General features: G+C 43.5%; 1 protein-coding gene across 3 annotated transcripts; it reads right to left on the minus strand.

Moving 5' to 3' along the window:
• Positions 1-4,169: 4,169 nt before the first annotated feature.
• HAUS4 (HAUS augmin like complex subunit 4) lies at positions 4,170-24,099 on the minus strand. 3 transcript variants are annotated; one of them, XM_030318694.1, is made up of 10 exons: positions 23,931-24,099; positions 21,619-21,703; positions 19,328-19,470; positions 19,107-19,238; positions 18,509-18,643; positions 17,447-17,543; positions 16,685-16,830; positions 16,191-16,321; positions 15,778-15,846; positions 4,170-4,209 (listed from the first exon to the last, which is right to left on the minus strand). In XM_030318694.1, exons 2-10 carry the CDS (start codon positions 21,671-21,673, stop codon positions 4,203-4,205), a joined length of 915 nt encoding a protein of 304 aa, XP_030174554.1. In that variant the 5' UTR covers positions 21,674-21,703; positions 23,931-24,099; the 3' UTR covers positions 4,170-4,202. The 3 variants fall into 3 exon arrangements, with proteins under 3 accessions (XP_030174554.1, XP_030174553.1, XP_030174552.1); XM_030318693.1 differs by lacking the exon at positions 4,170-4,209 and adding an exon at positions 13,835-14,305 and having other exon boundaries at positions 23,939-24,099; XM_030318692.1 differs by lacking the exon at positions 4,170-4,209 and adding an exon at positions 13,835-14,305.
• Between the last annotated feature and the right edge of the window lie 1,204 nt (positions 24,100-25,303).

The following is a 25,303-nucleotide window of genomic DNA, read 5'->3' on the forward strand; positions in this document are numbered from 1 at the left end:
GCGGGACTGAGACTCCTTTATTGCATCGCATGCGACACGGCCTTAAGCAAAATCTTTTAAATCTCCCTTCCTTTCCTTACACTCTTAGAAGTTTCCTCTTTTATCTTTTCGCACCTTCGTTTTATAGGTCTTAATTTGACTGAGTTCTGCAGCCATCTTATGTCAGCTTTTTCCGTTACCTAATTCAGAAATGACTCTTGTGTCACTACTTGCTTAGGTCCATCTAAGCAAGAGAATTGAGTTAATGGCTGGTGCTCTTAAAATGGGCTTTGTATGGGCCTTCGTATATTTACAAATAGATTGTGGAAACTCAGCCACTAATTCCTTGTGATTTTATATCTCAACACAAAAGGTAAACACACACACTCACACATTCGTGGTAAGGGATTACAGCGAAGAGGAGTCATGAAGTGCCTGGAGGAGGCCTGGGAAAATATATACACTCTTGTTAGAGGGATAGAAAGAAGCAGAGGAATGAAGCAAGGGAAGACACGGGGAGGAGAAAGGGAATACCTGAAGGCGGGGAGCCCAGAGGTGTTGAGGGCCTGGGAGCAGGGATGGAAAAGAGAACACAGTGCAAAAAGCCCGAAGAAGGAGGCGTTGACAGAACTTAGGGACTGCTTCGCAGGGCTCCAGGAAAGAGGAGTCTGGGTTCTGGCCTCTGTGAGTGAAACAAGAAAGGAGAGAAGCGGGTTTAGGGAGAATCAAAGTTCGGGTTTGGAAGTGCTGAATTGATTGGGCGCCTAGGGGGCGCTGTGTAATAGAGAGTTGGATGAACAGTGAGTGATCTGATCTGAACCAGAGAAGATTTGGAAATGCCAGAAGAGAGGTAGTGATGAAAGCCACGAGACTGAATGAGATCATCCTGGACCGTTGGGGACAAAGTCCTTGGAAACATGGAAAGGGTGTGGATAGGATAAGCTCTAAAGAGCTCTGGGTGCAACGATAAATGCTCCAGAAGGACGAAAGTCAAAAAGCCAAACAACTAAGAAAAGGCATACAAAAAGCCTCAAGTGGTTGGAAGTGCTTTTGTCCCATCATTACTAGTACACCTACTACAAACTACTACTAGTAGACTTTATTTCTTTGCTTAAGTTTATTTATCTATTTTGAGAAAGAGAGCACAAGCAGGGAAGGGGCAGAGAGAGGGCGGGGGGAGAGAATCCCAAGCAGGCTCCACACCATCAACACAGAGCCCCATTTGGGGCTCTGACTCACCAATCATGAGATCGTGACCTGGGTAGAGATCAAGATTCGGACCCTTAACCGACTGAGCCACCCAGGCACCCCTAGCACTTTATTTGCTAAAACAGTTTTAGATTTACAGAATGATTGAGCAGATAGTACAGTGAGTTCCCATGTGCCTCCCCAGAGCTCTCTTTGTTATTAAGATCTTCACATGTATGGTACATTTATTATAATTCAGGGACCAATATTGATAAATTATTATTATCAAAGTCCATAGTTTATTCAGATTTCTTAGTGTTTACCTAATGTCCTCTTTCTGTTACAAGATCCAATCCAGAATACCGTGTTACATATAGTTGTCATGTCTCCTTAGGCTCCTCTGGGCTGTGACAAGTTTCTCAGTTGTTCCTTGTTTTTGATGGCCTTGATAGTTTTGAGAAGTACTGGTCAGGCATACTATAGGATGCCCCTCTGTTGGAATTTAGTTTGTCTGATTGTTTTCTCATGATTAGACTGGGATTATGGGTTTGGGGAGGAAGATCACAGAGGTGAAGTATCATTTTCATAATATATCAATAGTACATACTATCAACATAATTTATGACTGTTGATGTTGACCTTTATCACCTGGCAAGAGTAGTATTTATCAGGTTCCTCCACTCTAAAATTACACTCTCCCCACCCCCTCCCATCCTGTGCTCTTTGGGAGGAAGTCACCATGTGCATCCCACACTTAAGGAGTAGAGAGTTCCGCTGACCCTCCTTTAGGGTGGAGTGTCAACAATATTTATTTGGAATTCTTCCCTGCAGGTCTTATGAGTAGGTGGTTGTCCACAGGAAGTGGGTGAGTGCTCTACCAACATTTTAAGAGGTAAAGAAGAGTTTTCAGGAGGCCTGCTTGTTCTCTGCCCCAGCTGTGCCCAACCAAGCTCTACATTCAGAGAAGACTTATGAGATGTGGTTTCTTCTTCGGAAGCTAATTATCTGGGTTGTGGACCATCTGTGCTCCTGGCATCTTCCTCCTGATGTCAAGCTGGTGGCTGCTTTTGGCTGTTGGTTGTTAACTAACCCATCCATGAGTAAGAGAAAGAGAGAGAGAGGAAAATCTATAAAGCAGTAATGTCAGTTTTGCCATCATTAAAATAATTTTCAAAAGAATATGTGTAAAAAGGGATTGGAATTTGTCTGGCCTTAAAATAAATTCACATGGGCTGCATTTCAATTCTCTGTAATGTCTTTGGTTTTTCATTCAAGATGGCCTCAGCTCTAAGGCAAGCATGATGCTGAACAGCTCACAATAATTCCATACCATGTTGTTCCCAGTCGCTCTAAGGCAAGCATGATGCTGAACAGCTCACAATAATTCCATACCATGTTGTTCCCAGTCTTTCCTACAGCACTTACCTGTGACTTAAAAAAAAATACAGCAAATACTATGGGTCTATCTATATGAACCAGAGAGAAGCAGAAGGCAAGGAGTGAAAAAGAAACAGAGAACTTTGTCAAGGACTTGGCCCTAAGCATAAAGTCAGAGCTGGCAAAGTCTGTCTTCTGTTCTGACTCCCTCTACCCTGCCCTCCGTGCTGAACTCTTGTGCTCAGAAACATGTAAGTCACTGATAGAAGGCCTCCAGATCCAAGCCTTTGCTGAGATGAGGGTAGGGAGATGGTAGGACAGTGGGGCAGATACAATATTATTTTCTCCCAACAGGAGCCAGTGACCAACAGGCAAAGCACTGGAAACTCCTCTGGAAGGGAAACAGTATCCTCTCCCAGATAATTCTCTCCTTACCCACCCCCCCCCCACCCCCACCCTTCCACACCATCCCTAACCCTGCCTGGCATTCCTCACCTTCAGGCCCAGTTCTTCTACCTGATCCTGTTTTTGTGACCTTGTTTAAACACCTCCAGCCCATTGTAAATGCTCCTTTCATCTCTGGTGCTCAGCTCCTCCCTCAGCACTTGCCTCCCTCCCCAGGACCCCTTCACTCACCTCTGTGCCTGCCCAGCCAGCTACACTCTTCAACACCAAAATAATGGACCGTTTGACCCTCCTACTGCTCCAAATTGCGCCTGTACAATCAAGGCTGTCCTGCAGCTACAAAAGTGGCGGAGTTACTGAGGCAAAATAATCTGTGCCGATTTGCATTCTCTTCCTTGTCATCTCTATTATACAGTGTTTATCTGTCAAAATGAATAGAAAGTAGAAACTGTTCTGGAACATAGAAAAAGATGGAAAACTACCCAATTTGTTTACGAAGCCAGAATATACCTAATATCAAAACCTGTCAGAAATAGCACCCCCTCAAAAAAACCCTATAGACAAATCTCACTTGTGCTGCACATAAATGTAAAAATAAAAAATATTTAAGATTAATACATAAAGGTCAACAGTATATTAATATAATAATTATATACCACAACCAATTAGAGCTTAATCTCAGGATTTAAGACAAGATTATGTATTAGGAAATTTATTTATATAAAAGGTCAAAATAAACCAAACAAAAAAAATTTGATCATTTTTTAATAGTCACCAAAGAGAACCTGGCAAATCAATTCCGTTTTCTGTAAACACTCCTAATCGTGTTAATATTCTTCATATATAAACACATGTATTTACATACATGAAGTCAACAGTTTATGTAAAAAAAAGAATGTCTACTTTCATCACTGTGTTATTTAATATTATTCTGAAAAATCAAATAAAATAGGCTGGAAATTTGAAAAAGGGGTTATAGCTTTTGGAAAGAGAGAAGCAAATTTATCACTGTTTGCAGATGATATAATTGTATACATAGAAAATCCATAAGAATCTATTTTAAAATGATGAGAACTGAAAAAAAAGGGGAGGGGGCACCTGGGTGGCTCAGTTGGTTAAGTGTCTGACTTCAGCTCAGGTCATGATCTTGCAGTTGCGGTCTGTGAGTTCAAATCTGGCGTCTGGCTTTGTGCTGACAGCTCAGAGACTGGAGCCTGCTTTGGATTCCGTGTCTCCCTCCCTCCCGTAGCCTTTTAAATGCTGAGAATAACCAGTTAGAAGACATAATTAATAAAAAATATCCCAGGGGCGCCTGGGTGGTGCAGTCGGTTAAGTGTCCGACTTCAGCCAGGTCATGATCTCGCGGTCTGTGAGTTCGAGCCCCGCGTCAGGCTCTGGGCTGATGGCTCGGAGCCTGGAGCCTGTTTCCGATTCTGTGTCTCCCTCTCTCTCTGACCCTCCCCCGTTCATGCTCTGTCTCTCTCTGTCCCAGAAATAAATAAACGTTGAAAAAAAAATTTAAAAAAATAAAATAAAAAAAATATCCCAAAAACATGATAGTTAAGATTATGGACTGTGAAGAGGTGCCTGGCTGGCTCAGTCAGTGGAGCATATGACTTTTGTGGGATTGTGGGTTCAAGACCCACCGTGGTTACAGAGATTACTTAAAAATAAAATTTTGGGAGTACCTAGGTGGCTCAGTTAGTGAAGCATCTGACTTTAGCGGTCATGATCTCACAGTTCATGGGTTCAAGCCCTGCGTCAGGCTCTATGCTGACAGCTGAGAGCCTGGAGCCTGCTTTGGATTCTGTGTCTCCCTCTTTGCCCCCCACCCCCCACCACTTGTTCTTCTTCTCTCTCTCTCTCAAAACTAAATAAGCATTAAAATTTAAAAAAATAATAAAATCTTTATATATATAAAAAAAGACGGGACTATGGAGCCAGATGGAAAGAGATTAAAGTTCTGTTCTTCCATTTACTAGCCACATGAGCATAAACATCTCTGGCCTCAGTTTCCTCATCCATAAGATGGGAATGTAAATAACAGTTTTTATCTATTGAGAATTAGTTAAGTTTAAATGTTTATTTTTTCTGAGAGAGAGCAAGCAGGGGAGGGGCAGAGAGAGAGAGAGAGGGAGAGAGAAATCCCAAGCAGGCTCTGTGCTGACAAAGCCCAATGACTCAGGGCTCCAACTCAAGAACCATGAGATCATGACCTGAGCCGAAATCAAGAGTCAGTGCTCAACTGACTGAGCCACCCAGGCACCCTGATGATTAGTTCAGTTTAAATTAATTAAAATAGCAACACACTTTCCTGCACATAGTAAGCCTTCAATATTGTGATTAGGGGGCGCCTGGGTGGCTCAGTTGGTTAAGCGTCTGACTTCTGCTCAGGCCATGATCTCGTGGTCTGTGGGTTCGAGCCCCGCATCGGGCTCTGTGCTGACAGCCCACAGCCTGGAGCCTGTTTTGGATTCTGTGTCTCCCTCTTTCTCTGACCCTTCCCTGTTCATGCTCTCTCTCTGTCTCAAAAATAAATAAATGTTAAAAAAATTTTTTAAAAAATACCGTGATTAGTATTTTCCCCATTCACAGTGATAACAATAACACTGCTATAAAATACTTAGTTGTAACCTGACTGGAAAATGTGAGGAACCTATATAAAGAAAACAATAGGGGCACCTGAGTGGCTCAGTTGGTTAAGCATCCAACTCTTGATTTCAGTTCAGGTTCATGAGATCAAGCCCCACGTCACGCTCTGCACTGACAGCGTGGAGCCTGCTTGGAATTCTCTCTCCTCTCTCTGCCCCTCCCCTGCTTGCACACACTCTCTCTCTCAAAATAAATAAATAAACATTAAAAAAAGAAGAAAACTACAAAGTTTTGCTGATACAATGAAAGAAAAAAAAGGAGACAGCCGTGTTCTTACAAAAAATGAATCTCATAAAGATGTCAATTCTTACAAAATTAATTTCTCACTTTTACAACATTCAATCACAATTCTAATGGAATCTTTTGTTACTTGACAAAATGATTCCACTGTTCATCTGTATAAAAATCAGACAAGAAAAGCAAAGAAAATTTTAAAAAAGAGGAGAGTGAAGAAGGAATTTATTCTATAGTTTTAGCCCTTTACCTTAAACCCCTTTATGAAATAAGCAATGTATAAATAAAGAGACACAACGTGCAGTTGGTATAAGAATAGAGAGAATAAAAGAGCTAAACCAATAGTCCAGAAACAGACCAGTTGTATGTGTGTACATGTTTGTGATTAAAAATGATTTTATTTGTAATAATAAAAACAGCTAACAATTACTGAGCCCTTCTTTTGTGTCAGGTTCTATGAAAAGCATTCCACATTTATAAGAATGCTGTGAGGTAGGAAATATTATTCTTTCAGTCTTAGAAAGATTAAGTGAGCTGCCCCTCTAAGAAAGAGTTTAGATGGGGTACAAACTCAGGTCAACAGACTCTAGAGCCTTGGATCTTAACCTTAAGATATATCATCTATAATTTTCCTTCTAGAAAGCTATCCTACTATCCTAGACAATCTTTCCCAACTAGGACAAAGATTAATTAAGAGAAATGCTTACTGTAGCATTTTTTTATGATTACAAAGGATGTAAAACAACAACTTGGATATCCTATAGGGGTATGGTTAAATAAATCATCCATGCAATGAAATCTTAAGCAGCCATTAAAATCAATGTTGCCAGAGAAAATTTAATAGCATGGAGGACCACTCAATGATATGCTATTCTGTGACACAGATTACAAACTGTATACACAGAATGACTTTGATATGTGGGAAAAAAGTGGTATTTTACAAATTTTCTGTAATAAATGTGTTTATACTATATGAAAGACATTTTTAAAGTTTATTTATTTATTGAGAGAGAATGAGTAGAGGAGGGCAGAGAGAAAGGGGGACAGAAGATCCAAAGTGGGCTCTGTGATGACAGCAGAGAGGCCAATGTGGGGCTCAAACTCATGAACTGTGAGATCATGACCTAAGCTGAAGTCGGACACTTAACCGACTGAGCCACCCAGGTGCTCCTGGAAGACTTTTCTTTAAATTTTATTTATTTTAACAGAGAGAGAGAGAGAGAGAGAGAGAGAGAGAGAGAGAGAGAGAGAGAATCTCAAGCAGGCTCCAAGTGCAGCACAGAGCCTGATGTGGGACTCAATCCCACAATCCTGGGATCATGACCTGAGCTGAAACCAAGAGTTGTATGCTCAACTGACTGAGCCAACCAGGCGCCCCAGTTTAAGGCCTTTAGAGCAAAAACTGAGGTTTCCCGCTGAAGAAGAAATTCTGCCTCAAGACAGGAGCATCACTTCTGCCGGAGTTTCCTGCCTACAGCCTGCACTATAAATTTCAGAATTGCCAGCCCCACAATCACATGAGCCAATTCCTTAAAATAAATCTTTTTATCTAATTAATATAATATAATAAATATAATAATATAACATACATAATAATATAATATAATCATATAATCATAGGTTCCGTTACTTGGGAGAGCCCTGACCTTGCTCTTTGGATAACCCTTTTCTAAACTCTGGGCTAATTGTTTACTTTTCATTATACGTTCTTTCTTCAGCCAGGCTTGGTACATTTAAGTGTCTCTAAATTTCATTGTATTTTTCTGAGACTAGGAAAGCCACTTAGGCTAGACCTCAGCCACTCAAATACATACCATTTTTACTGTTTTTTAATTGTTTTAAGTTTATTTATTTATTGGGGGGGGGGGGCAGACAGAGGGAGAATCCCAAGCAGGCTCTGCACTGTCAGCACCTAGCCCAATGAGGGGTTCAAACTCACAAATCGTGAGATCATGATCTGAGCCGAAATCAAGAGTCTAAGGCTTAACCAACTGAGTCACCCAGATACCCCATCGACGACATACCACTTTTCTTGGTAAATTATTTCTACAGATTGCTAATCTTGTCCATTATCAGTTGCCTCTTACATTTTCACTGTCTTAAGATATGAAAAGACCTATCAATTCCTTTTTTTAGTAACATATATTTTTTTGTTAACATTTATTTGAGAGAGAGAGAAAGAGACAAAGCACAAATGGGAGATAGGCAGAGACAGGGAGACACAGAATCCAAGGCTCCAGGCTCTGACCTGTCAGCACAGAGCCCCAGGCAGGGCTCAAACTCTCGAACTTGTGAGATCAGAACCTGAGCTGAAGTCGGATGCTCAACTGACAGAGCCACCCAGACACCCTGACCTACCAGTTCCTTTAACAAAACCTAGCTCAGGTCCTTCAAGATGGGTAATGCGGAGGGACTGTTCACAGGGTGAGGGGCCCCACAGAGGGGGGTGGATGTCAGGAATTCCTTTCTCCTTTGGGGATCATCAGACTGGGCTCTAAGGGGGCACTGTATTTCCTCTTTGTGGTGGCTGAGGGAAAATGCAGGGTGGCTGCCCCAGAGACCTGGATAGTCACCCTTCATAGAGAACCTTGAAGGAACAGGTTTAGTTTGTCCAAGAGCCCCAGAGTTTCCTTAAGGAGAACAATCCTAGGGGCACCTGGGTGGCTCAGTCGATTAAGCATCTGACTTCCGCTCAGGTCATGATCTTGTGGTCCGTGAGTTCAAGCCCTGCATTCAGCTCTGTGCTGACAGTTGAGAGCCTGAAACCTGCTTCGGATTCTGTGTCTCCCTTTCTGTCTACCCATCCCCCACTTGTGCGTTCTCATTCTCTCTCTCTCTCAAAAATAAATAATTATTAAAAGAAAAAAAAAGAACAATCCTATCCTGAGCTCTGGAGGTGATATACTTTGTTTCTTATTATTGAGGAAGAATCAGCAAGACTTAATTCTTGATCAGATGTAGTAAAAGACAAGTGAAGAAAGATATGCCTGCAAAAGAATGAAGGAAAGGCAGTAAATGTAAATCTTTACTGAAACGCGTGAGGGGCAGCGAGGGCAACTGAAGTCCAAGATGTTAACCTTCAGCTCTCACTGTCACCCACCCCCTCTGCTGGCCCTCCTCCAATCCCCTTCCCACCTAGTCCACACTAGCCAACGGCTCATCCTGTGAACCTGCTATCTCCACTCACTGCGAAGAATGAGGACCAAGACAAACTGCTGTAGTGTCCCCTTTGGGCAGCACCGACCACCCTTCATGTCCCTTCTCCCACCTCCATGGAACAGTCTGGAGATACTTTTCCTACCAAACTATATTCATAAGCTCAGTAATTAGTTTATTTTTTCATGAAATTACTAGAATTAATATATTGATTTTCTATACCAAAAGTGCTTTAAAGGCACTTGAGCAAGAAACAAATGCAATGATATTCAATTAAGCATTGTGTAATAGGGCAAACTGGGAACAATCTGAATATCTATCATAAAGGGAATGGTGAAATCATGATACAGCCATACCCCCAACGATATGAGCTAATATTTCTGTGCATACATTTGCAAATGTTTAGAAAAAGCTCTGCTCTGGCATTATATTCACCAAATCAGTCTAGTTATTCTGGGGTAGTGAATTGGCATAATGGGCTGTGTGTGTATGTACACGCATGTGCACGTTAAACCTTTTACTTTTATATATTTCTGCTTGAATTTTTTTACAAAGCACATTTGTTTTGCTTTTAAGCCAATGTTTTTTATATAGTTGGGCAGCACTGTTGCTAGCAAATGTTCAGTTTTATTTAGGTTTTGGGAAACACGAGGAACAACTAGCTGTCCAGCTCCCTGTCATTTAGGGAACCAGGGCTGGGAACCACTGCCTTGGAAGCCATTTTGTTTTCTCAGGTAGTCACTTCTCAAACCTCAGCTCTCCAGAAACTTGATTGATGCCAGGGGATATTCTTTTCAAATTTTGGTCATTTAAGATGAAAGCTTTCCTTGGTGTGCGATTTACTTATTTCTCACCCTGTGCTTTCACTTACCGTCGCTTCCCCTTTCTCTGTCTTTGTCACTTTTTGAACAATGCCATCCCAGACTCACCTCTACAAATCCTGAACCAAATCTGTTTTCCCTACTAAGGCTCTACCTTATAATCCCGGATTCACTTCTCTTGGTTTTTCAACCATACTCATTTGCACTTCCTGTTACTTTATATACTTAGACTGTCTTTTAAATTAATTTTTTAACGTTTATTCATTTTTGAGACGGGGGGAGGGGCAGAGAGAGAGGGAGACACAGAATCTGAAGCAGGCTCCAGGCCCTGAGCTGTCAGCACAGAGCCTGATGCGGGGCTCAAACCCACAAACTGGGAGATCATGACCTGAGCTGAAGTTGGATGCTTAACTGACTGAACTACCCAGCCGCCCCATATACTTAGACAGTTTTTATGTGTCCACTATTGTCTAAGACAGAGTCCATTTTTTTTTATCATTATTTCAAATACCAAAACCTAGTATGGTTTAAGATGAGTACCTAACTGAGGAAATGCTAAATGCCATAATAAATATCAGGAAAAACTACTTTGAGACTTTTGATGTCATCTCCAGATGCTACTAACTACAAAGGGAAAATGTACTTCTATATTTTAATTCTGAGCTTTTTTTTTTTTTTTTTTTTAACGTTTTATTTATTTTTGAGACAGGGAGAGACAGAGCATGAACAGGGGAGGGTCAGAGAGAGGGAGACACAGAATCTGAAACAGGCTCCTGGCTCTGAGATGTCAGCACAGAGCCCGACGCAGGGCTCAAACTCACGGACGGCGAGATCACGACCTGAGCCGAAGTCGGCCACTTAACTGACTGAGCCACCCAGGCGCCCCTGTACTTCTATATTTTAGAGACATCAGCAGTTACCACCTTAACCAAGCAACCCAACTCAGCATAATTTAAATCTTTAAAAAAAAATTTTTTTTAATGTTTATTTTTGAGAGAGAGGGAAAGAGACAGAATGTGAGGGGGTGAGGGGCAGAGAGAGAGGGAGACAGAATCTGAAGCAGGCTCCAGGCTCTGAGCTGTCAGCACAGAGCCCCAGGCAGGGCTCAAACTCTCGAACTTGGGAGATCATGACCTGAGCCGAAGTCAGATGCTTAACCGACTGAGCCACCCAGGCATCCCCAACCCAGCATAATTAATAGTGACACACTCTAACCTGATATGGCTCCAGGGTGATATAATGTGAAGTACGTTATGTCATCTATTAAGTTTTCTTTGCAAAAATGTTTACCCTGAATCTAAAAAGGCTGTAGACCTACTTCCAGTTTACAGGAAATATAGGCTTATAGCACTGTCCAATAGAACTTTTTTTTTTTTTAATTTTTTTTTCAACGTTTATTTATTTTTTTTGGGACAGAGAGAGACAGAGCATGAACGGGGGAGGGGCAGAGAGAGAGGGAGACACAGAATCGGAAACAGGCTCCAGGCTCTGAGCTATCAGCCCAGAGCCCGACGCGGGGCTCGAACTCACGGACCGCGAGATCGTGACCTGGCTGAAGTCGGACGCTTAACCGACTGCGCCACCCAGGCGCCCCAATAGAACTTTTTTTTAAACAGCATTTGTATTTTTTGTTAATGTTTATTTATTTTGAGAGAGAGAGAGAGAACAAGTGGGGAGTGGGGGAGGAGCAGAGAGAGGAGAAAGGAAATCCCAAGCCAGCTCCACAATCAGTGCAGAGCCCAACACAGGGCTCAATTTCACACCATGAGATCATGACCTGGGCAGAAATCAAGAGTCGAACACTTAACCGACTGAGCCACCTCGGCACCCCAATAACTTCTTTATATTTTTAAAAACTTTTATTTATTGGGACTGGGGTGGCTCAGTAGTTGGGCGTCTAACTTCAGTTCAGGTCACAATCTCAGTTTGAGTTCGAGCTCCACATTTAAAAAATTAAAAAAAAATTTAAACGTTTATTAAGTAATCTATACTCCCAACGTGGGTCTAGCGTTGGTAGCATAGTGGTGAGCATAACTGCCTTCCAACGTGGGTCTTGAACTACAACCCAAGATCAAGAGTCCCACTGACTGTTCCACTGACTGAACCAGTCTGGCGCCCCTAGAACTTCCTAGAATGATAGAAATGTTGTATATTTGTACCATCCAATACAGTAACCACCAACCTACTGAAATTTTATGTCATCCTAATTAACTTAAATTTGAATTTGAATACCTGTATGTGGCTAGTGGCTACTATATTGGACAGAACAGGAAAGGTGCAAGTTAACTACTGCAGGAAATAGACAATGGGACATTCTACAAAGTAACCAGCCTGGATTTTTCAAAAAATTAATTTCTATTTAAAAAGAAAAAAAAAAGGTAGGAGAAATGGTCTATTTTTAAAGAGATTAAAGGGGCGCCTAGGTGGTTCAGTTGGTTAATGAGGTTGAGTCCCACATCGGGCTCTGCAGTAAGTTTGGAGCCTGCTGGGGATTCTCTTTCTCCCTCTCTCTGCCCCTCCCCTGCTTGCACTCTCTCTCTGTCTCTTGCTCTCAAAAATAAGTAAACATTAAAAAAAAGAGAGAGAGAGAGAGAGAGAGAGAGAGAGATTAAAGAAACCTAATATCCAAATGTAATGCCTGGGCCTTTATTGGACCCTAGACCAGGAAAACATATTAGGGAAATTTTAATATGACCTGGATAAGAGTTATTACAAAGTTACTAACTTTTAGGTATAATAATTTTATTAGTTATACAGAGGAGTGCCCCTATTTTTAGGAGTTACCTGCTTAAGTATTTAAGAAATGAAATATCACATCTGTAATTTACTATAAAATGGTTCTAGAAAAAAAAAAGTCCATATAACCAAATATTTATCAATCTATTTAGAGAGAGAGGGAGGAAGGAGAGAAAAGAAACAGAGAAAATCAAAATGTTAGTAGTTGTTGAATCTAGGTTGTTGAGATTATACTGGTGCTTATTGTATTATTCTTTTATATTTTTCTGTAAGTTTGAAACTTTACCCCAAAAATGTTGGGGAAAAGAACACTATAGAACTAAGCAATATTGATTATTTCTGACTTTTTCCATTAATTGGTTTGTGATTTGTTAATTTTCCTTATAGATAAATGGCAATAATCACCATTTACAGAAAAAGCTAAAAAAAAAAAATTAAAATTATGTCAGGATACCTGGGTGGCTCAGTCAGTTGAGCATCCAGCTCTTGATTTTGGTTCAGGTCATGATATCAGGGCTTGTGGGTTCCAGCCCCAGCTCTACATTGACAGTGTAGATTCTCTCTCTCTCTGGCTCTCTGGGATTTTCTCTCCCTCTGTCTGGCCCTCCCCCACTCACACTCTCTCTCTCAAAATAAATAAACTTAAAAAAAAATAAAATTATGTCAAAGACCTTAGTCTTTCCTATAAAGCAATCCAAGACCATCGTTATTCATTGTAGCAGAATGCCTCGAGACAGCCTCCCTTGAAAGAAGTTTGAGAAGCTAGGTAGGCTCTTGTAAATAAGGGTGGAGGTCTTCTGCTTCTGTTCTCAGTCCCCGACTGTGATGCCAATCAGGGCCCTGCCTTGTTCTAAAATAAGTGGACTGTGAAACTTGGTCCCTCAGGGTGATCTCTTCCCACTCTCTGCTTTCAGAGGAAAAAGTAACCCTCAAACCACACCAGAGGGAACCAGGAATCCAAGGGGCGGGTGTCCCTTCTAGTAACAGAGCTGGGTGCCCTGCTGCTTTATCAGGACTGCCCCACTGAGAGCTGTGGTGATGGAATAGTTCCCCCCCCCACCCCCGCCTTGGCATTGAGCACTCCTCTGGATATTACAGTTCTTTAAGAGCGAGGCCAGATGTAATCCAAGTCTGCTCTCCAAGAATGAAGCCTCTAAGGCTCCAGGTGGGCAGACTGCACTCCTGCCTCCCACTGCTAGCAGAGGCATTATCCATCGGTCTGTCTGGATCCACTCAGTTCTCCTCCTTACCCACCTTTCATGTTCTTTTTTCATCCTTGCCCAAAGGAAGCATCATCACTTTATTCAGGAGGTAATCAAATATCCTATAGGGCTGACACTGACAAATAGTTGCACATAAAATTATATAAATCTGTTACATTTCCCAGAAGAGACTCAGTCACTGTAAACAAGGAAGAAAAACCAGGACGGTGCCTAAACCACTGCAGGGCTTCAAGCAAGTGTCCCCACACTTCCGGAGTGAAGGTGGGCCTCAGGTGGAGGTGGTCCTTTTGGCAGGAGGGGGAGGCAGCACCGGAGCAGAAGTCCACCTCCAGACCCCCACCAGCCAGCGCTCAGCGGCAGGCCTTGTTAAACTCTTGGAGGGCCCAGCGCTTGTTCTCAGTTGCCTGCTTGAGTTGAGTGTACTCTTTTACCAGCCTGTCAAACTCCTCCCCAAGGACCTCATAGGTGCTTAGGACCTGTCGGGACTTCTCCATGTCCTGCTCTTGTAGGCAGATGGCCCCCTCCAAACGGTCCCTATACACCCGGGGAACAGAAGATACAATATAAGGATCTGGCTCCTCAGAAAGTAGACAAGATTATCCAAAAGATACAAAAATGCTGATTGAAACAGGTACATGCATCCCAATGTTTACAGCAGCACTATCAACAATAGCCAAAGTATGGAAAGAGCCCAAATGTCCATTGACAGATGAATGGATAAAGAAGATGTGGTGTGTGTGTATATATATATAGTGTAATTTTTAAAAAATTTTTTAATGTTTATTTATTTTTGATAGAACACAAGGGGGGTAGGAGAAGAGAGAGAGGGAGACCCAGAATCTGAAGCAGGCTCCAGGCCCTGAGCTGTCAGCACAGAGCCCGACATGGGGCTCGAGCCCATGGACCAAGGAGATCATGACCTAAGCTGAAGTTGGTCGCCCAACCAACTGAGCCACCCAGGTGCCCCTATATACAGTGTAATATTACTCAGCAATCAAAAAGAATGAAATCTTGCCATCTGCAACAAAGTAAATGGAACTAGAGTGTATTATGCTAAGCAAAATAAGTCAGAGAAAGACAAATGTCATATGATTTCACTCATATGTGCAATTTAAGAAACAAAACAGATAAACATAGGGTAAAAGAAGGAAAAATAAGAAAAACAGAAGGGAGGCAAACCATAAGAGACTTTTTTTTTTTTAAAAACTTCTTTTTTTTTTTTTTTAATTTTTTTTTTTTTCAACGTTTATTTATTTTTGGGACAGAGAGAGACAGAGCATGAACGGGGGAGGGGCAGAGAGAGAGGGAGACACAGAATCGGAAACAGGCTCCAGGCTCTGAGCCATCAGCCCAGAGCCCGACGCGGGGCTCGAACTCACGGACCGCGAGATCGTGACCTGGCTGAAGTCGGACGCTTAACCGACTGCGCCACCCAGGCGCCCCCATAAGAGACTCTTAAATATAGAGAACAAACTGAGGGTTGCTGGAGGGGAGGTGGGTGGGGGGGATGGGCTAAATGGGGGATGAGCATTAAGGAGGGCACTTACTGGGATGAGCACTGGGTGTTGTATGTAAGTCATGAATCACTGGATTCTACTCCTGAAACCAATACTACACTGTATGTTAACTAACTTGAATATAAATTAATAAATTTTTTAAAAAAAGAAAGAAAGTAGACAAGAATGTGACCACGTTAAAATGAATAGGTATGGAGAACACAGGACCAGCTCTGAGTAACTGCACCCTGTCCTCACGAGTTCTTACCTTTTTTTTTTCAAAAATTTTTTTAATGTTTATTTTATTTTTGAGAGAGAGAGAGAGAGACAGAGTGTCAGCAGGGGAAGGGCAGAGAGAGAGGGAGAGAGAATCCGAAGCAGGCTCCAGGCTCTGAGCTGTCAGCACAGAGCCCGACATGGGGCTCGAACTCAGGAACCATGAGATCATGACCTGAGCGGAAGTCGGATGCTTAACCGACTGAGCCACCCAGGCACCCCGGGAGTTCTTACCTAATGAGACGATGAACTTCCACTTTCTCAGTAGTGTAAGTGTCAGACAAGATCTTTAGCTCCTCCATCCTGACAAAGGGAAGAAAGAAATATCAGCCTGATGATCCCTGACAACAGCAAAGTTATGAACACAACAGAGAGTATCTGCCTATGGTCAAGGTGTGGGCTAAGCAGTGACAGGACAAGCAAGGTCACTCTGAGTTCCTGAGCAATGTATCTCATCTCACAGGAAAGCACCTATTTCAGAAGGCTTTAAAAATAAGACTCAGGAATGGTGAATGCTTATGGGTAATCCAAAGGCTAATACCCACAAGGTGCTAGGCATGGTGGAGAGGAAAGACAGATGAGGGTGACGATTGAAGGGGGTGGTGTGTGAGACAGAGTTCCTTGGACCCACAGGGGTCAAAGCTCACCTCAGCTTAAGGATCATGGCACTGCACTTGATCTCTAGGTACTGAGCATTGATGCGGTCCAGCTCAGACTGAGTCTTAAGCCGGTGCTCTTGAAGAAGCCTCTGCAGCAAGGCTAGGCAGCGGAGAAGCACCTGAGCCCCCGGGAGGCAGGAAGAAGAGGGCAAAATCAAAGTCAGTAGTGAAGAAGGCAGATCAGAAATCCTTGTCTTCCTCAGGGCACCCGGGTGGCTCAGTCGGCTAAGCATCAACGTTGGCTCAGGTCATGATCTCACAGTTCATGAGTTCGAGCCCCACCATCGGGCTCTGTGCTGGCAGCTTGGAGCCTGGAGCCTGCTTTGTATTCTGTCTTTTTCTCTCTCTGCCCCGCCCCTGCTCATGCTTTGTCTCTCTCTCAAAAATAAATAAACATTAGAAAAAAAAATTCTTGGCTTCCCCCAAAGTGCCCCTGGGGCCAGGATAAAAGGGGGAGTGGCTATCCCACTGCCCTGACAAACCTGGGAGTAGGTGGCACTCTTCTTCTCCAGCAGCACCATCTGCTCCTGCTGCTGGCTCTTGGCATCCTGGCATTGCTGCTTCTCACCCACCAGGATCTCTGCCAGTTTCCACACCTTTGCCGCCTTCAAGGTTTCACTGTCTGAATCTGGGCAAAGAAACAGAGGACTAGACAGGAAAACCCTAACTGCTACTGCCCTTCTGAGGCCATTTTTCAGTGCCTTATCCCTTATCTAGCTCTACAAATTCTCTCTTCAGGTTTTCTTCTGACGTCCTGTTAAAATGGCCCACTTCTCATAATTAAGTTCTCTTTCCTCTTACCTTTATTTTTTATTTTAAAATTTTATTTATTTAAGTAATCTCTACACCCAACGTGGGGCTTGGCCTCACAACCTAGAGATCAAGAGTCACATGCTCTTCCATCTGAGCCAGCCATGTGCCCCTCGCTCTTACCTTTAATTCCAGATTTGGCCCTTAATTCTTAAGTCAAATAAATAAGATAAGGAGAACACCTATTAGCTTGAACTTTCCTCCCTATTCCATTCCGATTCTCCTAAGAATGAATTCATCCTTCCCTGTAGCAAGAGGACACTCCCACTTGGTTTTCACACAATTCCTTGCTTGTATTCTACCAGCAAGGAAAGAAGCCTCTCCAGTGCTTCCTAGCTTCTGTCGCAAATCTATAATTCAACAAGTTATTCTCAGAAGAGCAGACCAAGAGACTGGAAGGTCAGCTGTGGACAGAACAGAGTGCCAGCACTCACCTGAATTGGGGTCATGGTAGCACAGCAGGGTGAAACATTTCTTCTTGAGCTGCTCCTCTACTTCCAGCGGGAGCCGAGCTCTCATCCACACAAAATCCTACATCCGCAGGAATGAGAAGGGAGACGCAAATAGACCGTTAGAACTAGGAAGATCCAGCCGATGAGCACAGGATGATAAGTATCTCAGTGATAACCAGAGAAAATGCCTCAAGAGACATCAAGGAGATTCACTTTTAGCCCACCAAATTTGCAAAGGATAAAATGATGGTTAAGAGCCCATGTTGATGAAAAAGTGGGGAGCTGGCAATATGCACCAATGTTTAATGTGTATATCCTCTTGACCCATTGATCCCACCTCAAGTACTAATACTCCGGGAAATAATCATACAAAGGCAAACACACCTATGAACTAGCATGTTCCTATCAGTGTGGTTTCTAACAGCAAAATGTAGAAACAACCATATCGATCACTAACGTTGAGCAAACTGTGCTACATTCATACAATGGAATCCTTTTGGTTTTTTTCAGGTTTTTTAGTGTAATCTCCACCCCCTCATCCTGGGGCTCAAACTCACCACCTGGAGATCAAGAGTCACATGCTCTACCAAGTGAGCCTGCCAGGTGCCCCCACACAATGGAATCCTACCAGTGATTTAAATTGATGATATACTAAGAACACTGAGCACAAACTACGTGCCTGGCACTGTGCTTGGAGTGCTTTAGGAACTATTGGTTTATTTATGTTTATTTATTGACTCGAAAAAAAGTCCAAAATATATTCAGTGAAAACGGATTATATTCACTATACAAGCATGGAGGCTATAATACTGTTTATGTCAAGTTATATATAAAACACTGTATTTATTTCTAGATGTAGTATTTCAGCTTTTACTCTCTTCTGTGTAACATATCTCTCTCTTATTTATTAGAGTTTACCCCCCCCATGAAATTAACACGTATCATTTTTGAAAAAACAATAAAGTGTAACGAGACCACGTTTAAGTATATGGGAGAAATTAAGCCATTTCACTTCTTTGGTCCCCGTATCTGCCCACTCCCAACCTCTGAGGGGGGCATGAGCTCCAGAAGGTCGGCTTTCTCCACCCCTAGCAGCGGAGGCATTTCCTTCTCCCGGCTGGGCCCTAACAGCCCCGTCAGTTCAGTCACGAGTAGCCGCTGTTCAAGGGTCTCGTGAAACTGAAAGAGAATAAAAAACAAAAAGAGGTTACTATAAAATTTCTCCCACTCCACCTCCTCCATCCTCATATACCAGTTCTTCACACATTTTTAAAGTCCTCAAACACGTTATCCCCTTCAGCTGCCAGCGCTTTCTCCTGTCAGTCTTCCTTTTCAAAACCCTAACAACACACCCACCTCTTCCCCCATAACTACGGGCCATTTCTTTCTTTCCTTTTTTTTGTTAAGGTTTTATTTTTAAGTAATCTCTACACCCAACATGGGGCTCAAACTCACAACCCTGAGATCAAGACAGGCATGCTCTACCTGCCAAGCCAGCCAGGTGCCCCCTGTCCAGTTCTTTTTTGATAACCATTACTCAAAGCTCCTATTTCCCCTAGATCATACAATCAGGCAAAGCCATAGTTGGCCTAGTCATTCCTGCAGGTGGTAACCAATGCCTCCTGTGTCTCTCCTGCTTCACCTTTTTGTCCTCAGAAGTTAAATTTGTGTCTTGTGTCTTCACATAGTAGTCCACAAGCAGCTCTTGAATGACTCTCTGTAAAATCTCAGACCTCAACCATGTTGTTTTATGCAGTCGGACTTCCTTCCATGCCTAGAAAACCAAAAAAATCCCAGGTAGGAACTTCTCTGTCTTGGAAGATTTTCCCTTCCTCCTATCATCCCTCCCCCAAGAGCTCTTACCTGAGCCTGCTCCTTTGCCAGGGTGAGGCTTAAGCCACTCTCGTCTACGTGTTGTGCGAGACTCAGCAGCAGCTTGCTGAAGTGTGGGTTTTGTAACAGGTCCTTTTCACTCAGGTTACAAGGAGGAAGCTGTTTGCTGCACACTTCGTGGGATGTCCCCATAGAGACAAAAAAAAAGCAAGGATGGTATTATATATAATTGAGAATAACTCTTAGCTTAACACTTTGAAAAAGGTTTTTGGTAGGGGAGTTTTTTAAATCTAATGAAATTTTTATTTATTTATTTTTATTTATTTTAAAAAATGTTAATGTTTATTTATTTTTGAGAGAGAGAGAGACAGAATGCAAGGCATGGGGCAGAGAGAGAGGGAGACACAGAATCCAAAGCAGGCTCCAGCTGTCAATGCAGAGCCCGATACAGGGCTTGAACTCACAGGCCGTGTGATCATGACCTGAGCCAAAGCTGGCCACTTAACTGACTGAGCCACCCAGGCGCCCCTAATGAAATGTTTAAAAAAAAACAAACAAAAAAAACCCACAAATAAACTAGAGGCAACATTCAAAGTAACAAGTATTTATAATATATACAAAGATATTGATCAAGGATTAGGGAATGACTAATAATTTATTAGTCTCTAATAAAACTAAGAGATTTGGGGTGCCTGGGTGGCTCAGTCAGTTAAGTGACCGATTTTGGCTCAGGTCATGATCTCACAGTTTGTGAGTTTGAATCCTGCATAGGGCTCTGTGCTGACTGTGCGGAGTCTGCTTGGGATTCTCTCTCTCTCCTCCTCTTTCTCTGCCACTTCCCTGAGTGCATTCTCTCTCTCTCTCTCTCAAAACAAATAAACTTAAAAAAATAATAATGAGATAATAAAACTAAGAGCTTAGAAAATGGAAGTACAGTTGGAAAATATTACACAAATAGAGTCAGGAATAAGGGACCTCTTAGTAGGGATCACCACAGTACCCCAAATACCTCATTCACACTGAATAACTAGAATTCTTGAGGAAGGGGGAAAAAAAAAACATGTAAAGTTCCTTTGGATGTGATCTCTAGTCACATAAGCAAGACTGAGAAAAGGTATATTCTTAGGGATAAGTGAAAAACTTAATGGAATTCTTATTGTAAACAGAGTTGAGTAACCCACCTGGATTCAGAGCAGCACATGTATGAGAAAAAGTGCAGGAAACTGGGATCCTCTGGTTATTCCATAGGTTCAAGGGGCTTTCTTTAAAAATTTACATTTATTGGGGCTCCTGGGTGGTTCAGTTGGTTAAGCGACCGACTGCGGCTCCGGTCATGGATCTCGCAGTTTGTGAGTTCGAGCCCCGTGTCGGGCTCTGTGCTGACAGCTCAGAGCCTAGAGCCTGCTTCAGATTCTGTGTCTCCCCCTCTCTCTAACCCTCCCCATGCTCTGTGTCTCTCCATCTCTCAATAATAAATAAACGTTAAAAAAAATTAAAAATGTATGTTTATTTAGTTTTTGAAAGAGACAGAGCACAAGTGGCAGAGGGGCAGAGAGAGAGGGAGACACAGAATCCGAAGCAGGCTCCAGGCTCTGAGCGGTCAGCACAGAGCTCGACATGGGGCTCGGGCTCACAGACCACAAGATCATGCCTGAGCTGAAGTCAGACGCTCAACCGACTGAGCCACCCAGGCACCCCATCGGCCTTTCTATCTCTCTTGTCACACGTTTTCTGCTGGGGTCCTCTGTTTTACTCCTACTTACCAAACAATCAAACTTTCATTCTTTGGACCCTCAGAAAGTCCCTTTGAAGAATAAGAAATCTCCTTTTTCTCCCCTCAGGCACTGAAGGATCAACATGGAAATGGTCAAAATGTAGAAGATTCAAGTTCTTGAAGGATTCAAGATATAGAAAGGGTGTGAGATATGGAAAGAATTCAAGATACGAGACGATATGGAAGCATCTGAGATTTTAGAGTACAAGATATGAGAAAATTCAAGATGCAGGTAGGAAGGAAGCCTTCACAGAGTTTCTTGGCCAGCCTTACATTCAGGTTATGCCTGCTAACACAGCATCAGAGCAGCATGAGTTTTTAGTCCACTGCAGGAGCAGACACTTGATAGGAGCCAGTGTAATATGTTTTCCAATAAGAGAGTATTTAAGAATCTTTATGTATTCTCTAGTTTCCCCCAGAAACTTAGGCTTTTATGTGAGAAACCATACTGGTGAACTTTATAAATCCTTTTTATTATAGAAAGCAAGAACCTGGATAAGATCTCTCTGGAGAAGTCATCAAACCTCCTTCAAATGGCAGCCCTTACCTTGTTGGAGTATTTCCATTCCTTCTCCAGGTGAGCAGAAATCCCCGGATGCCATCTGATTTTCTTGAAATTCTTATCTGTGGAACTGAGTGAAAGAAAACACAAAGTGAATAAACTGGGTTGCTGCTCCAGAGAAAACTACCATGGGTTCAAGTTTCTGTTGTCTATGAGCTGGGGAGGAACTTCAGGGATGCCTCTTACAGGGAGGGACTATATTGCACATCATGGGTCCCAAGCTCTTGCAAGTTTTATAGACAGACTTCTAAGTGGCAAAACAATTTGCATTCTAAGCACATAAATGTTTCCACTTGTTCCAAGCCTTCTAAAAAGGAACCTTCTTTGGAAAGAAAATTTTCCAATTCACTGAACAGGACGATGCTCCCCTCCCCTCACCATTATGTCTAAGTTAAAACGGAGTTGCTACTTGCCAGTGATGAGTGAGTTGGAGGAAGGGAGGGTGGGGAGTCGTCTGCTTTTTTTTCCCTAGTCAAATAACTCCACTTTCAAATTCCACAATAGTTTCTTGTACTTCTTTAACTTGTCCTTTTATCTAAGACCTGTTGGTAGTTTTTGATCATTAACTTTAGAATCATCCTTCAGGAGGGGCACCTGGGTGGCGCAGTCGGTTAAGCGTCCGACTTCAGCCAGGTCACGATCTCGCGGTCCGTGAGTTCGAGCCCCGCGTCAGGCTCTGGGCTGATGGCTCAGAGCCTGGAGACTGTTTCCGATTCTGTGTCTCCCTCTCTCTCTGCCCCTCCCCCGTTCATGCTCTGTCTCTCTCTGTCCCAAAAATAAAATAAACGTTGAAAAAAAAATAAAATAAAATGGTGTAACTAATAAAAACGGGCTGATGAAAATGTAACATGCCTTCCTTTAAAAAAAAAAAAAAAAGAGCACCTGGAGGAAAGAGCATGACAAGAAGACTGACAGGGAGGAAAGAGCATGACAAGAAGACTGACAGGGAGGTCGGCGCCAAAAGAGCAATGCAAAGGTGTAGTTAATACAGCTAAGGCTGGGCTGTGGGCTGTGGGGTGTTTTGCCAGAACATGGAGTACACTGAAAAGGATGACATCAACACAAAGGGGCAGTAAAGGTGGGCACAGTTTGGACTCAAGACAAAATTTTTCCCTTGACCTTATCTTCCATTTTTTTGCTCCACCCTGTTCTCTCTGTAAGGTATTAAACTCCAAAGGGCAGCTGAGCCTCCCAAAGAAGACATTGAAGGTTATTAGGATTTAACATTTGATGTTCACAGAACATTTGGTTTACTCCCTTGTTTTATGAGTAGCATCAAAGTAACTACTCATTTATTATTAAGTTTACTTATTTATTTTGAGAGAGAGAGAGAGAGAGAGAGAGAGAGAGAGAGAGAGAGAGAGATGGAACAAGAGCAGGGAAGGGCAGAGAGAGGAGAGAAGGAATCCCAAGCAGCTCCATGCTGTCACCGCAGAGCCCTTGGTGGGGCAGTGGCTCCATCCCACCACCCACGAGATCATGACCTGAGCCAAGATCAAGAGTTGGATGCTTAATGACTGAGCCACCCAGGCGCCCCTACTACTCATTTATTTTGTAACATGGTCTAGAGAGGAACACAGATGAGGAGTCCAGATGCTAGGACTTCATTTGCAGCTTAGCCGTCGCTGCTGTGTGAAGTTAAGGGAAATGCTTTTTGGTGCCAAACTTTCTTCGCCTGCAAAACAGATAATAAATCCTGCCTTGGATGAGACATCAAGAATTAATAACACAACTCGTTAACAAAAGCCACTAGTTAAACTCAGTGTTTTAACAATTCTGTTGATCTAAGTTCTGCAGGCAAATTTCGCAGACGGAAATGAGGACCAATCCAAATTTCAAAAAAGTCAGCTGTTCTTCCCTCCCTAGGGGAACTGCCCACTGGGGTTTTCTTAGGGTGCTTTTCTTTACCCTTTTAAAATGTTACAGGGCGTGAACGAAGGCGACAATCAGACTCGATTCTCCACCCTCTGCACTCAGACGTGTTAAAACGCTGCTACAGGGACCCAAGCATTTAAATGTTCTGACTCAGGCGTCTTTTAAATTCTTAGAGCTGTCTTTACACGCTGCACTGAACGTTAAATTGATTTTACAGGTATTTTCACAAGATGTGACCCTTACAGGGCCCGAGATGAATCAAAATGCGGAGAGGGCTCTCCGGCGCCTACTTCCCTTCCGTCTGGGCAGCCAAGGATTCCCAAGGGCGAGGGCGGCCGAGCCGGAGGCCGGGGGCTGGCCGGACTGACCCTCCCAGCACTCCTCCTCCCCGCCGCGCCGCCCTCCGACCCTCAGAGGCAAACCTGCACACCATGGGGCAGCTGAAGCTCCCGAGGCAGTGCGGAGCGGCCTGGGGCGGGATGGCCCGCAGCGTCCACGCCGAAATCCCGCCCGCACCCGGGCTCCGGAACCTCTCACTCGGGCCTGCACTGGGGTTGGGGGAAGCTAGGCCCGGGTGGACTTAGCAGGAACTTCGGGGGAGAGGGGGAAAAGGCCGAAAGTGCACAGCGGCCCCGTGGGAGGGAGGAGGGGCGGGGCCCCGCCTGAAGCGGGAACTGCAGGCCCCGCCCCTCGTCGAGCGCGCGCCCTCAGTCCTCAACCACCTGCGAGCCCGGCTTTTCGGCTTTTGGAGTGTGGGATGGGAAGGCCTCTTTGCCCCTTTTTCTGAGGGCCTCCCCTTTGTTGAGGGCAAATGTAGAGAAAATGGTAATGATTGCTAACATTTATCGAGGGCCTACAATGAGTCAAGAGCTATGTCAATAGGCTTTACTTGCCTTGCGGGTTCCTCATTTAGTTCTTACGTCAGTTCTTAGGGCATCCTACGAGAGTCACTATCATACCCATTTTACAGAGGGGAAAACTAAGGCGCCGAGAAGTTAAGTGACTTGTTCATGGTCGCAGCTCACAGAGTCTAAATCGGACCCAATGGCCCTCTGAACCTTACACCTGCCGCCCACACTAAGCCTGCCAGTCTCTTCACTCTGGCGCTGCCCCCTGGGTCAGCTTCCAATCTAATTTCCTCCCAGGCTCCTCTAACTTCATTATCTCTCATCCTTCATTCACCTCGCTCTCTCAGGCTAGCTCGCTCCCTCTCCCCCCTCCCTCCCTTTCACCTTCTCTCCTTTTTTAAACTACAGGGACTTGTATAGTTTGCTTAATAATAAGTCTGGAGCTGGAGATCCCAAGGCTTCTTAGTAACTCTGTGGTCATGTTTTTTTGCATTTTCCTTATGGTTACAGGGTAGCTGCAGAAATCCAAGAAGTACATCCAATTCAACAGCATCCCAAGCAGGCAGGAAGGGGAGGAGCCTTCTTCCTGCAACAGTCAGGGAAGAAAATCTTTCCCAAAGTACACAGCGGACTTTCCCATATGTCTCATTGACCAGACTGGGTCACGGGCCCATCTCTAGACCAATGAGCTAGATATCTTCCATTTGCCCCCCAGATAACCAGTAAGGACTGCCTGTAAATACTTCAGGGTTTCCATATGCCCTACTTTCAGCCAATGAGGGGTCCCAGCAGGAGGCTGGATGGGAGGGAGGGGATGACTGACTTTCTCACTGGGCTTGACCTGAGGCTGCCTACAGACTTTAACCCAAGATCATTACTTCTGTCAAGGGGGTTCCCCTACCTCTCTCTGTCTTAAACACCACCCACTCCCACCCTCTTTTCAAAGT

Source organism: Lynx canadensis, chromosome B3 (genome assembly GCF_007474595.2).
Source record: "Lynx canadensis isolate LIC74 chromosome B3, mLynCan4.pri.v2, whole genome shotgun sequence".
Taxonomy (NCBI): domain Eukaryota; kingdom Metazoa; phylum Chordata; class Mammalia; order Carnivora; family Felidae; genus Lynx; species Lynx canadensis.